This window comes from Ovis aries, chromosome 7, assembly GCF_016772045.2.
Source record: "Ovis aries strain OAR_USU_Benz2616 breed Rambouillet chromosome 7, ARS-UI_Ramb_v3.0, whole genome shotgun sequence".
NCBI classification, from domain to species: Eukaryota; Metazoa; Chordata; class Mammalia; order Artiodactyla; family Bovidae; genus Ovis; species Ovis aries.
The window spans coordinates 83,872,227-83,886,575 of record NC_056060.1 but is presented as its reverse complement, the minus strand read 5'-3'; the positions used below and the strand labels follow the sequence as shown (position 1 = coordinate 83,886,575).

At 53.8% G+C, this 14,349-nt stretch overlaps 1 protein-coding gene across 3 annotated transcripts in view; it reads left to right on the top strand.

Moving 5' to 3' along the window:
• The window catches only part of LTBP2 (latent transforming growth factor beta binding protein 2), a 111,945-nt gene extending 97,801 nt beyond the window's left edge, over positions 1 to 14,144 (top strand). The window contains exons 23-36 of one of the 3 annotated variants that reach the window (XM_042252771.2): positions 943 to 1,065; positions 1,188 to 1,313; positions 1,676 to 1,798; positions 2,438 to 2,569; positions 2,831 to 2,956; positions 3,968 to 4,111; positions 5,077 to 5,268; positions 5,399 to 5,482; positions 6,477 to 6,605; positions 6,921 to 7,052; positions 7,141 to 7,308; positions 7,602 to 7,970; positions 9,233 to 9,382; positions 9,825 to 14,144. In XM_042252771.2, the coding sequence (XP_042108705.1) occupies positions 943 to 1,065; positions 1,188 to 1,313; positions 1,676 to 1,798; positions 2,438 to 2,569; positions 2,831 to 2,956; positions 3,968 to 4,111; positions 5,077 to 5,268; positions 5,399 to 5,482; positions 6,477 to 6,605; positions 6,921 to 7,052; positions 7,141 to 7,308; positions 7,602 to 7,970; positions 9,233 to 9,382; positions 9,825 to 9,970 (2,144 nt within the window). In that variant the 3' untranslated portion in view covers positions 9,971 to 14,144. Of the gene's footprint in view, positions 1 to 942; positions 1,066 to 1,187; positions 1,314 to 1,675; positions 1,799 to 2,437; positions 2,570 to 2,830; positions 2,957 to 3,967; positions 4,112 to 5,076; positions 5,269 to 5,398; positions 5,483 to 6,476; positions 6,606 to 6,920; positions 7,059 to 7,140; positions 7,309 to 7,601; positions 7,971 to 9,232; positions 9,383 to 9,824 lie in introns of all 3 variants that reach the window. The other 2 variants (XM_027972022.3, XM_042252770.2) reach the window with 2 other exon arrangements.
• Positions 14,145 to 14,349: the final 205 nt, after the last annotated feature.

Genomic DNA, 14,349 nt, shown 5'->3' with positions numbered 1-14,349 from the left:
GGCGACTGCAGATCTGGGTCTAGGGAGCCAATGAGCCACTGGACCAAAGCTTCAGTGCTTGTCACAAGCATGGGGAGTTGTTCGATCGAAGCGCGGCTTCCAGGCCTTGGCAGACCGGCTAAGTCTGTCTGTTGGGGGTGGGGGTCTTGAGATCTGTTATCTAACAGGCTTCTCCAGAGTTCCTTGTAAAGGAGGGTGCTGCGACATTATTCTAAAGACCCTGGCTGGTACCAGGCCATCTGTGAAAGAAAGCGAAAGTGTTAGCTGCTCAGTCGCGTCCGACTCTTTGTAACCCCATGGACTGTATGGACTGTAGCCCACCAGGCTCCTCTGTCCATGGGATTCTCCAGGCAAGACTACTGGAGTGGGTTGCCGTTTCCTTCTCCAGGGGATCTTCCCACTCAGGGATCAGACCCAGTTTCTCTTGCATTGGCAAGTGGGTTCTTCATCAGGGAAAAGAATCTGAGCCACCAGGGAAGTCCCAGGGCAATTTGTAGGCCAATTTAAATAATCCACTTTCTGTTACCTCCTCAGGTTCTCTGTATCCGCTCAGTTGTTTTCCTGTTGTTTCTGTAAAATCTCAGCCACGAAGAGGGCAGTAGGGTTTGGCCAACTTAGGCCAGGGTTGCTGCTAGGGGAGACCAGGTGTGCCCTGGGCAGGCATAGCGTGGGCAGCGGGAGGTCAGGGGAGTCTCCCGGGCTGGGTTGGGGCAGGATGGAGGGAGCTGCAGCCATCCTCCTCCCCAAAGGCTCCCTCGCCAGCTTCTCCCAGCTGTGCCAGTTTACAAGCTGATGGTGCTCCTATGGGTCCAGTCTCCTCGGGCAGACCCCCAGGTCCTCTGGAGACCTCCCTGTTGATCCTTGCCCTTGGGAGGTCTTCCCATCAGTTCTGCCTCCCCACCCCACCCCTCCATGCTACCGTCTCCTGGTGTGGCCCTGCAGATGTGGACGAGTGTGAAGACCCCCAGAGCAGCTGCCTGGGAGGCGAGTGCAAGAACACGGCTGGCTCCTACCAGTGCCTCTGTCCCCCGGGCTTCCAGCTGGCCAATGGCACGGTGTGTGAGGGTGAGTGGCTCAGGTCTCCCCGGCCGGGGACCGGGTGGGGCGGAGGGTTTCCCTACACCGTGCACTGCCCGGGGAACATCGCCCCCTGCCGGGGGAGACACCACCTGCTCATCTGCCCGCAGATGTGAACGAGTGTGTGGGTGAGGAGTACTGCGCACCGCGCGGCGAGTGTCTCAACAGCCACGGGTCCTTCTTCTGCCTCTGTGCCGACGGCTTCGTCAGCGCGGACGGGGGCACCAGCTGCCAAGGTGAGAAGCCGGCAGCAGGGGGCGCGAGGGGTCATCCCGCGTACTGACAGGGGCTCGCGGTCCACCTGGGATGGGAAGATGGGAGGCTGAGGGATGAGGGCGGGAACCAGGGGTCAGGGAGAGTCTCTGGAGCCCTCCTCCAGGGCCTGTCCACGATGCATACGGCAGGTGCCTTCACCCTCTGCCCTGCCTGGTTCCAGGGCTCCACGCCCAACGGCGCCTCTGGCTTCCAGCTCTGGACTCCTGTTCAGATCTTCCGGCCCTTTTCTACTTCGAGCCATTCCCTGGCCCTCCTCTGAGCGAAACTGCCCAGGGCCCTGGGGACCCATGGCTGGCCCTGCTGACAAACGTCTCTATTCTAGATGTGGATGAGTGTGCAGCCACTGACCGGTGTCTCGGGGGCCAGTGTGTCAACACCGACGGCTCCTTCAACTGTGTGTGTGAGACTGGCTTCCAGCCCTCCCCAGAGAGTGGGGAGTGTGTGGGTAAGGGCTCCAGAGGGTAAGCAGACAGGGCTCTGCCCCATGTAGACAGAGAGCCACCTCCACCCTGCCAGCTCCTCCGCTCCCTGGGGCCAGGAGCCCCAGCTTCGAGCACTTTCCATAGATAAATCATCCAATGGATAATGTCTTTATTCAGCCTCTTCTGACTCAGGGATTGCCCCCAGGATGTCCTTGTGCTGTGGCAGAGCACACAGTCTAGTTTTTTGAAACCCAAATAGATGCAATAGACATTTACACCACCTGGGTTCAATGCATTTTGTTAGGACAAATAGACAGTTATGGATCTTCTTGAAACTAAGCAAGGGAGACATATGAAGACAACTCTCCATAATACATGTTGGGAAAGGTGTTATATATAGAGAGGTAGACAGTGCTCTGCTGTGGAGGGCAGAGTGCAGGGGGAAAGGAGTGTCACAGAGGCTGAGAGCTCTCCTGGACAATCAGGCCTGCGGCTCAGGGGAAAGGGTCCTGAACTTGATGTTTTGGGGTTGAAATGAGCATAGTGGTTTGGAACCAATCAAGAACCTCAGAAGTTGAGGAGCACGACCTTGTCATGCCAGAGATATGGGGTCGGGGTAGTGACCTGGCCACTTCTGTCCCCTCTCCTGGCCCTGGGGACAGACATTGATGAGTGCGAGGACCTCGGAGAACCGATGTGCGGGGCCTGGAGGTGCGAGAACAGCCCTGGCTCCTACCGCTGTGTCCTGGGCTGCCAGCCTGGCTTCCACATGGCCCCGACGGGAGACTGCATTGGTGAGTGGGGAGGGGGCCTGCGGGCTGGGAGGCCTAGGACAACATCTACTTTTCACGTACCTGGCTAGAAACAATTTTTTCAGCTGTCTGTGTGTTTTCCATGCAGCAGCGCTTACACAAAAATTGAAGAGGACTGTTTAGTTTTCTCACTCTGTGTTCAGAAGTTAGTGTTCAGAGATCTTGGTGTTAATAAGCCAGATAAATAAGTATTCCCAGCGAACAGAGAGCACACCCTACACTGTATCCCGCCCTGTCCCGCAGACATAGACGAGTGTGCCAACGACACCATGTGTGGGGCCCATGGCTTCTGCGACAACACCGACGGCTCCTTCCGCTGCCTCTGTGACCAGGGCTTCGAGACCTCGCCCTCCGGCTGGGACTGCGTTGGTGAGAAGCCTGTGGCCTAGCCAGCTCTGAACCAGGGAAGGGAAGGCTCTCGGGCCCTTGACCCCGTCTCCACAGACCTTGGCTGCCCTGCATAGAGGGGCCCTAGGGCCCTCCTCCTGAAAGGTTCAGGGTCACGTGGGCTCCACATGGAGCCCTCAACACAGAGTGACAAGGAAGGGGGATTTCAGCTCCCCCGACAGAGGATGAGATGGTTGGATGGCATCCACCAACTCAACAGACATGAATTTGAATAAAACTCCGGGAATTGGTGATGGACAGGGAGGCCTGGCATGCTGCAGTCCATGGGGTCGCAAAGAGTCAGACACGACTGAGCCACTGAACTGAACTGAACTGAACTGAACTACAGGGGCACCTTGGGCTTCCCAGGTGGCTCAGTGGTAAAGACGCCACCTGCCAATGCAGGAGATGTAGGAGACGTGCATCTGATCCCTGGGTTGGGAAGACCCTTTGGAGTAGGAAATGGCAACCCACTCCAGTATTCTTGCCTGGAGGATTCCCATGGATAGCGGAGCATGGCGGGTTACAGTCCATGCATGGGGTCACAAAGAGTGGCACCCGATTGCGCAGTGGAGCACACGTACGCACCCACTGGGGCACCGTGGCCAGGTTGATCAGGGAAGCGAGGCCCCCCTTCTACCAGCAGGGGGAGCAAGCACACTAGTGAAGGCGCCACCCTTCCCCAGAGACCCAAGGGTTCAAGAAGCGCGTTTGGGGAATATGCAGAAGGAAGAACCCTTCCTCCTTGTCCATTTATGGGCCCTTTTCTGCCACCCTTTTCCTTCTCCCTCCCTTCCCATCCCCTCTGCTCACCTGGTCCTCCTTCCTGCGAAGTCATACCCACTTCCTGCTCTTCCCCAGGCCTTTAGCCTGTTTCTTTGGGGGTTGCGGGGGTGGGGCGGGGATGAGATGGGGATTTGCCTGCGGGGCTGGAGACAGGGGCAGGGGCCTCGGCCTCTCCCTCGCCCGCGAGCCGGTCTTCCTGTCTGGCAGACGTGAACGAGTGTGAGCTCATGCTGGCGGTGTGTGGGGCAGCGCTCTGCGAGAACGTGGAGGGCTCCTTCCTGTGCCTCTGCGCCAGCGACCTGGAGGAGTACGACGCTCAGGAGGGGCGCTGTCGCCCGCGGGGGGCTGGAGGTGAGCCCTGCGCCCCACCCTCACGGTGCACCCCCCGCTGTCTGGCGTACACAGTGCTTCCACTGCTCCAGCTCTTGAGAGAGATCTCGGCGATGTGGGCAGGGGAGCATCTTAGGGCTGGAGTGTGGAGTGCGGAGAGGTGAGGAGTCTGAGTGTGGAGCAAAGTCGACTATGCCCCAGGAACCTCCAGGAGGTTGCAGGGCTTCGACGACCCTACAGGAGGCTCGAGAAGCTCTAATGCCAACTTGGGGGCCGAGGGGAGGGCAGGGAGCTCAGATTGAGCCTTGGTTGTCATTGTTCAGTCGCCAAGTCTGGGGTCACTCTTCGTGACCCCATGGACTGCAGCACATCAGGCATCCCTGTCCCTCACCATCTGAGCCTTGGAGGGACCCTCAGTCAAACCCCAGGAACCTCTTAGGTGAGGGAGGCCCAGAAACTGAGCTAAACTCTCCCGTCCCACTCCACTCCAGAGCTGCCGGTTTCAGCCTCTCAGCCCAGGACTAGGATTCAGCTGGCCTTCTCTGACATGAGGGAAAGGAAGCAGGACCCGGAACAAGGAAGAGTGGGAGGGGCAGGGGTACAGCGTGACACAGAGGAATGGAATGGTGTACCATACCATGCCTGTATGGTGTGATATGCCAGGGACTGGGGCCACCCCACTGCAGGGGAGGAAGGCAGGATGGTATCTTGGAAAGAGTAGGGGTGTGGCACCAGAGGAACTGGGGTCACTTCCCTGCTCTGCCACTAGGTGGCTCCTGCAAGTCATCTAGCTTCTCTAAACCTCAACTGCCTCTTCTATAAAAGAAAGCTGATGATAATAAGCTCTTCATAAGGCGTATCAAGTGAGATAATAAAAGTACACTGTAACGTGCCCTATAAATGTTTAAAATTTAAATAAATTCAAAGGCCAGGGTGCCCCAGGGGGCCATGAACAGACATTAATAAGGGGCGTCTGTCACACACAGGTCCGAGTGTCCCTGAGGCCAGGCCAGGGGCACACCCACCAGGCCCCGTCCGCATGGAATGCTACTCTGGACAGAAGGACCAGACTCCCTGCTCCCGCCTTCTGGGCCGGAACACCACGCAGGCCGAGTGCTGCTGCACCCAGGGCACCGGCTGGGGAGATGCCTGTGACCTGTGCCCAGATGAGGACTCAGGTAAGGCCCCCAAGGGTCCCAGGTCCTCTCAAAGTCGGCTCTGCAGAGTGACACAGAAAGAAGTCGGGGGGGGGGGAGGGTTGGCGTGCAGAGTCTTTCTCTCTCTGAGCTTGGATGCCTCCCTGCACAGTCGAGTTCAGCGAGATCTGCCCTAGTGGGAAAGGCTACATCCCTGTTGAAGGAGCCTGGATGTTTGGACAGACCACATACACAGGTAACCTCCCCAAGACCCTCCTCCCCAAATGCCACTCACCTCAGTGGGCCTGGCCTAGTCCCCCAGGAGGCCTCTGCATGCAGGCTTCACCTCTCAGGTTGCTTCTAACCTTCCTGTCCCAAGGCTACAGACCTACAGATCTTTAGCTGGAAGTTCTGACCTGAGCTCCTCCTGGATTGTCCCGTCAACCCCACTTTGGTTTTCTCTACTCCCCCTGAGGCTGAGCTCTCCAGGAACAAGCTATGATGCCTTGACTAACCCACTCCCAGGGCACAGGGACAGAGGCCAGAGGCAGCTGCTGATCTCCCTGGCCCCACTTACAGAGCTGGAAACTTTGAGGAACTCATCCTCAGAAAGGGTGGTTCGGGTATGGACTTATACCTGAAACTGGAAAAGAAAACAGCAGAATCGGAAATGGTTCTCCTTGAGTGCCTATTATGTGCCAAGCACTATTTTAAGCACCTCACATGTATTAACATCTCAACCCTCATAACAACTCTACAAGGTTAAGGAGTAGGAGCCACATTTTCTAGGTAAGGAACTGAAGCAAGGGACAACCTAAGCAATTGGCCCAATGTCACCTGCCCCATCAAGTGGCAAGGCTGGGATTCGGCCCCAGTCAGTCTCGCTTTTGGAGAAGGCAATGGCACCCCACTCCAGTACTCTTGCCTGGAAAATCCCATGGACAGAGGAGCCTGGTAGGCTGCAGTCCATGAGGTCGCTAAGAGTCAGACACAACTGAGCGACTTCACTTTCACTTTTCACTTTCATGCATTGGAGAAGGAAATGGCAACCTACTCCAGTGTTCTTGCCTGGAGAATCCCAGGGATGGGGGAACCTGGTGGGCTGCCGTCTATGGGGTCACACAGAGTCGGACACGACTGAAGCGACTTAGCAGCAGCAGCAGCAGCAGTCTGGCTTTGGAGCCCCTAGATCTAAGGACTGCCTCATCCCGTGTCTCGCCTTGCCCTCACTCAGCTCTGCCCTCCCGCAGATGCCGACGAGTGCGTGATGTTCGGGCCCGGGCTCTGCCGGAATGGCCGGTGTCTCAACACAGTGCCCGGCTACATCTGCCTGTGCGACCCTGGCTACCACTACAATGCTGCCCTCAGGAAGTGTGAGGGTGAGGGCGCTCGCCACCCCTCCCCACCCTGGGGCCCACTGCTGAATGCTCCCCCACCCCCCTGCCAGGCAGCCTAGTTCTGGCTGGAAGTGTCCCCCTTCCCTAGGGAGGATGCCTGCTGTAGCAGGTGGGTCTGAGGTGGGGGGTGAGGGGACCTACTAGCAAGTCATCCTTGGGCTGGGGCCTCCCAGGCTGGGCAGGAGGTGGGGGGCATTATCAGTTACAAGAAACCCCCCTTCCCTGAAGGCAGCGGTGGGTGGACATGGCACGTGGGCACTGCCCTCAATGTTCCTCCCCGTCCTCCTTGCCTCCCAGATCATGACGAGTGCCAGGACATGGTCTGTGAAAATGGCGAGTGTGTGAACACAGAAGGCTCCTTCCACTGCTTCTGCAGCCCGCCCCTCACCCTGGACCTCAGCCAGCAGCGCTGTGTGAACAGCACCAGTGGTGTGGGTCAGTGGGGGTGGGGGGTTGGGGGGGCGCAGCAGGGGGAGCGGACCGGGGATGGGGAGGCTCACGTGCCCTGTGCCCCCAGAGGACCTGCCTGACCACGACATCCACATGGACATCTGCTGGAAGAGAGTTACCAACTACGTGTGCAGCCATCCCCTGCACGGCCGCCGCACCACCTACACCGAGTGCTGCTGTCAGGACGGCGAGGCCTGGAGCCAGCAGTGTGCTCTGTGCCCCCCCAGGAGCTCCGGTGAGAAGGCAGGGACGCCTCAGAGCTGGGCCCCCAGAGAGGGGATGTCCTCACCTTGGAAAGGGGCGGGGGCTTCAGAAAGGAGTAGGGCAAGTCACGGGCCTGCCTTCCCTCTGTCTTGTTTGGGGATGAATGCTGTAGGGCAGAGCGGGGTTAGGGGAGAGGAACACCGCCAGGAACTCAGGGCAGTGGTCCCAGCACCTCCCTCTGTTCTTGAGTCAAGAAACAGCACCCCGGGCCTCAGCTCCCAAGAGCCCGGGCCCAGCTTCCTCTCTCCCTCCTGCTCCCTACAGAGGTCTACGCTCAGCTCTGCAACGTGGCCCGGATCGAAGCCGAGCGGGAGGCTGGGATCCACTTCCGGCCTGGCTATGAGTACGGCCCCGGGCCCGATGACCTGCACTATAGCCTCTACGGCCCAGACGGGGTCCCCTTCTACAACTACCTGGGCCCCGAGGACGCCATCCCCGAGCCACTCTTCCCCAGCACGGCCGGCCGCCCGGGGGACCGCATACCGCTCCCTGAACCTCCCCTGCAGCCCTCAGAACTCCAGCCCCACTATGTGGCCAGCCACCCAGGTCTGTGTTGCTGCAAAAACGGGGAAGAGGTGGGCTCTGAAGCGGTTTCACTTCCATCTTCTCCATCTGCTCATCACTGTCAGCAGGGTGAGGACAGGAAAGGGAAAAATCCACCTAGCCCTCTCACGGTTCACCCAAGGGACAGGCGCTAACAACCCCCTTTGATGGCCTAACTAACACAGGGGACGCTAAAACATACAGGACACCATCCCAACCTCAAAGCTGCTTGCTGGAGCTGAGAGGGACCAGCAGCACGCTCCTCCCACGCGACGTACAGTCTGCAGAACACCCTGCTCTACAGGCTCAAACCTGTGACCCGAAGTGGGAATTGTTGTTGTTCAGTCACTAAGTCATCTCTGACTCTTTGCGACCCCATGGACTGCAGCACGCCAGGCTTCCCTGTCCTTCATTATCTCCCTGAGTTTGCTCAAACTCATGTCCATTGAGTCGGTGATGCTGTCCAACCATCTCATCCTCTGTCGTCCCCCTCTCCTCCTACCTTCAATCTTTTCCCAGCATCAGGGTCTTTTCCCAGTGAGTCAAGCTCTTCTCATAAGGTGGCCAAAGTATTGGAGCTTCAGCTTCAGCATCAGTTCTTCCAATGAATATTCAGGGTTGATTTCCTGTAGGATTGACTGGTTTGACCTCCTTGCTACCCAAGGGACTGTCAAGAGTCTTCTCCAGCACCACAGTTTGAAATGGGAATTAAGGATTTCTAAGCCCTTTAAAGGCCCACTGTGGTGACCTGGTTTGTAAGTGGCAATGACTCCAGCACTCAAGACTTGGATTCTAATAAGGAAGTCGGGCTTGGCATCTGTGCAATGGTGCTTGCCACGGGCACAGCCACTGTATCAGACTGATCAAAACTACAATGAGGTTAGGAGGAGGGTCTTTTCCAGGGGAGGGGAGTTACTTAGAGAAAGAAGAGGGTTAGGCAGACCTGGGAGCAGTTTTGCTTTATGGTGAGTGAGGGTAGTCCCTTTTGCTACCAGTCCTGTCCACCCCCAAAAAGCTATGTGAAGATTTTACTGTAACATCCTGCCACTAACCACAACAAAATCAAAACTATACAGAGATACTGAAGTGCTCAGGATCCCTGGTGTTGTGAAAGCAGTGAGTCCCCACCTCCCCAGAGCCTCATTTAAAGCAAGCAGGTTTCCCCATCTAAAAATGACACATGCTTATTTTTTAGGGGTATTGCCTTTTGTTTCACCATCTTTCTGTGACAGTGTTATAACCCTCCCCACCCTACCCCAGGAGTTCATTAGGCTCCTCTGAGCAGAGGGCAAGGGCCTCAGGGTGGGGTATGAGACCTCAGCCCCCCTGGCTCTCTGACTCCCTCCTCCCAGAGCACCAGGCCGGCTTTGAAGGGCTCCAGGCAGAGGAGTGCGGCATCCTGAATGGCTGTGAGAATGGCCGCTGCGTACGTGTGCGCGAGGGCTACACCTGTGACTGCTTCGAGGGCTTCCAGCTGGACACGGCCCACATGGCCTGTGTGGGTAGGTCTGGAATCAAGAGTGCCAATGCCCAGGAGGCAGGACGGCCTGGCTTCATGTGGAATAGTCAGACTGGCCCACTGCTCACTTAGGGATGCCTGACTTCGCCTAGGTGGCAGACCCACTGCTGCCCGCTGGAGGGCCTGCTGGGCACCAAGCCAGGTGGTGAGAGCTCCAAAGGTCTATCGCTATGATTAGAAAGCCCTTTCCATGGAGGTTCCTAGATAGAAGAAAGGCAGGGGCAAGACAGCATGGTCACAGTAAGGGCTCACGACCCCTGGCTTTGTGTCCGTGAGTTGCTTCCTTTGGGGCGTCCTTTGGCTGCCACACGGACGATTCCGCTGCGGGGCAGCACTCAGGGCTTACTGACCAGAGGGGCACCGGGGGCAGCAGGCCATAGGCACGTGGGCTCCCTACAGCTCTCTCCTCCCTCTCCTCCTCTTAGATGTGAATGAGTGTGAGGACCTGAACGGGCCTGCTGCGCTCTGTGTCCATGGTCACTGCGAGAACACGGAGGGCTCCTACCGCTGCCACTGCCTCCCGGGTTATGTGGCTGAGGCAGGCCCCCCGCACTGCATCGCCAAGGAGTAGCAGAGACGGGTCGAGTGTGGGCAGTTACCTGGAAATGGGCCCTGGCCACAGGCGGGGCCTTGAGGAAGCTTTCCTAGCTGGGGAGATGCCGTGAAAACACCGGCCGGAGCCCCTGTGGCCCAGCTCCCAGCCAGCCTCGCCTGCTTTTCATCTCCCCCAGCTTCGGCTCTTGCTGTGTGAGCATCTGTCATGGCCTCCACACCGCCATGCCCTTGCTTGGCTCAAACACCACCAAGTGCTTTAATGCTTCAGCCACTGGCCACGAGGCCCAGTCTGCCATCTGTCCTGGCCTTGCCATGGGATGCTGATCAAAGGACGGCCCTCAACCAGCCCCTCAAGCTGTGCAAACGTGCAAGGCCCTTTGGCCTCATGCTGCACATACCCCTTCTCTAGACATGATCCACGTATCATCCTGATGCTTATACACCTGGATCAGAGGCCACATCTGCCCTGGAATGGCCCTTCAGAATCTATCAAGCGAAAAAGGATGGGGCAGGGAGCAGGAGAGGAGTTTGGAGAGTGATCGTCACCACTCAGCCAGTCTGATTGGGCCAGATTTAGCCACATCTCCACCTTGTTGCCAGTTTTATGGCCCCAGAGAGGGGCAGAAGATGCCCTCATCTCAGAGAAGCAAGACTGATACTAGCTTGCTAGTAAGAGACGCACATGAAGGGGAGCAAGGAGCCTGAGAGAGCGGCAACAGGACAATATTTTTTTTTTTAAATGGGGAGTTGATGCGAAGGGGGGCACCACAGCTTTATACAGATCTAAAGAAAATAATCAGTAGCTTCAGGTAAATAACCATTCAGTCTACCCAGCGATAGCTCCTGAGCACCACAGCAAGGGCTGCCCCGAGACAGGGTGCCTATCTCCGAAGACCTCCATTAAATACATACTGCTTCTTACAGGACACAAGTCTCTCCTGAGCTCTCCTTTTGTGGACACCAGTTCGATGTGCTAAAAATAAAGAGGTCCGCTTCTGAAATACAGTGTATTCCTGTTTAGGAGAACCCAGGTTCCCTGTGTTGTTCCCTCTCTCTACTCAGAGGCGTCTGCCCTCTTTCCCCTTCATACAATGGCTGGCTGGCATCCCACTGAGTTTACAAGTAGAGACTCACTCCAGCCTGGGCTAGCAGGGAGTTTAGAACCACGGTGGAATAAAGAAATGTACATTTCTGGGCTATTCTGGTTTTGTTTTTATTTCACATTAAACCAAATTTCTTTACCACGTTGACTGAGTCTGAACGTTAGAGATGAGACTGTGCTTACCCCCTCATCAGCTCTGCCAACATGACTGGGTTCCAACAGGAGAAGGTTCTTTCCCTTTCTAAGGCAAGGCAAGATCTGACTTTGCATTTCTCTGATGAATGGCAATGTAAATGAATAAGGCTCCGTGTGCCTGAAGATGTGGAGATGAATCCTCTTTTCTTAATTGAATCTGTCCTGTCCTACTTGCTGCTCTGATTGTCAGCCATCACATGATGACTTATTGACTGCTTGCTATGTGCCAGGCCTGTGCTGAACGCTGTACACAAATTTCATTTAATCATCCAACAATCCTTACTATTTTGATTCCCAGTTTACAGATGGGGAAGTTGGACTTACAAAGCTTAAAAAATCTGCTCTAGGTCACTACACTAGTTGAGATGTTTTCAGCAGACAAAAATATGTAGTTCTTAAACATATGAAAATATTCTGACCTTCACTCAGAATAAAAAGAAATGCAAGTGAAAACTATATGGAGACACTTTTGTAAACGATTAGGTTGGTAAAAATTTAAACGTTTGTCAAAACGTTGAGTTGGCAAGCATCTATGGGAAAACGATACACTCACACACATAGCTGACAGGAATATATTCTGATACAACTTCTGAAAAGGATGGCAGTGTCTTTCAAAATTACAAAAGCACTTATTCTTTAAATCAGTCATTCCACTTCTCGGAATTTAAATTTAACCTTCAGATATAGTCTCACCAAATGTAAAATGACGTGTGTAAGGGGTTATTTATTTTAGCATTATTTGTAATAGCAAAAGGTTAGAAACAGTGCATTTCCATGGAGCCCCAAAAAGAAAAAATAAGGGGGTTGCTCTAAACGCCTGGATAAGATATCCAAAACAGATTGAGGGAAGAAGGAAGGTTGCACAGCAAAGTGAACGTATGCTGCTATTGCTATTTGTCTAGAGAGGGAGAAGAGAAGTGGATATGTGCTAACCTCATCTCCGCCACTCCACCTCACACCTCACGTTTCAGAAAACTCACCGTCCCTCAGTATACCCTTCAGGCCGTGCATCTTAACCGCTGCACCCACGGCCCTACCTCCCAAACCCCACACTCCTGTCACCCTTCCAGGGATGTTCCCATGCTTGTACACATATTTCCTTGTTAGAAACACGAATATTAATAGCACACCATGCGTGCTGTTCTGCACTTTTCTGCTTTTTTTCACGTCATACGTACTTGCACGTAAAGGACTGCCTCGGTCTATTTTATAACTGTATACTTCTCCATTGAATAGACAAGTCATAATTTATTTAACCAGCCTATTAATGGGTGTTTCCATTGTTTTCTCTTTTGCTATTATAAATAATGCTACGATGAATATTCCTGTACATATGTTATTTCACATTGTATCTATGGGGTTATATCTGTGGGGTAAATTCTTAGAAACTAGTTGATGGGAAGGGCAACAGGTGGATGCACACAGGACTGGGAGACTCTTCACTGTATCCCCATTTGTGTCTTTTCGAATTTTGTACTGTGTCTTACCTATTCAAAAATAAAATATTTTTGAATACAGCTGCTGGACATAGACTGCTTAAATGTTCCCTCTCTATATATATTTATCTATGTTTTACAATTAAAGCCAGATGATAACTGTTTCAGTACTTCTTAAATCAAATTTCCTTTAAACATCCTGGTGGCATTTCTCTGGAGAAATGGCAAACAGGGATTTTAAAAGGCAATCATAAACATCAATGTTAGATACCTAAAAAAGTGGAGGAGTTTCCTCCTTTTGAGACACACGTGCAAGGCCATGGTATGTGGGACACTTAGACCCCGCCCACTGCAGGGTGTCAGTTCAGGCCCCTGAGTTCAGGGGAGGGCTACCCCTTCCAGCACTGATCATCAGTGCTGCCCGCTTCCCTGTACAGGGTGTCCCAGCCAAATTCTGACCCTTCTCTTATGCTTTACAACGAAAGACCAAAAGAATGGGGTGCAATTCTCGGAAGAAAGAGAAAGAAGAGTATCTTCTTGGACACCTGCCGGGAGCCAGCACGGGAGATCCCACCCATGACAAGGTCCTGCAGAGAGGCCTGATGGGCAAGGCGAGTCGGGCCTCAGGGGTTCCCCCTGGAATTTCCTGAGCATCCACCCCTCAAAACCAGCGTCTGCCTGCTTTACTGTGTTATGCTTTCCACCTACTCTTCTGACATTAACAGGGGGCTGTCCCCCCACCACCTTTTTTCTGGAAAAAGTTAATTTAGAGCTTTTAGATAATAAATCTCCTGGGCATAGTAAGAGTGTTTCAATCCAAAAAATCCCTCTGATGGCTTTCTAGCCTGCCTGCCAGACTCTTACAGCTGTGCATGTGATTGTTTGCGGCCTCCCGACCACAAGAGGCACAGGAAGCTTAAAACATCCTAGGAATGTAAGGGCTTCCAAAGAGTCAAAGTCACTAGAACAGGACTGATTAAAGGTTTCATTTGTTGAGCCAATACTTGCTGCCAAATTTTCATATCTTTTACTTGTAGATATAGTTGGTGTATAGAAAAAACAGGTAGTAGACCTGGTATTAGCAACATTAGATCTTTGAGTTAAGTACTTTCTTTGTTATAACCCACTGCACCTTTGTTCTACAGGAATGTAACTTTATTTAGTACTTTGAGGGTGATGCAGAGTAAAGAAAGAACACTTCTAGGGAAAAAGTTTTCTGGTTGATAGACATTTATCTAGGAAGAGAGCCATAAAAATGTTAACAGGCCTCTTGGCCAGAAGATAATGTAAACCACCTGAGACCTTTTGTATACAGGAAAGTATGTAAAAGAAAGCCTGGTCTCAATGAGGGTCAGGACTGTTGCCCCTGCATAACTCTGCATATTCCATTATTTCTTTATGTACAACTTGGGGTATATAAGATGATTTTGAAAATAAAGTCTTGAGTCTTAAACCGATGCTGGGCTCCCCCATGTCGTTCTTTTCTCCCCTTTTCCAGCTGAATTCCCATCTGGAGCGGGGAGGCTCACCACGTCTACTTACTTGCCTTGGCTTCTAAGATCCACGTGAAAGGGAGCCTAAGGCAGAGCACCCTTCGATATTCAAGTGGGCGCCGGTGGCCTAACGTAGATGGTGCAAACTTCTTGTCTCGAAGTTTTATTG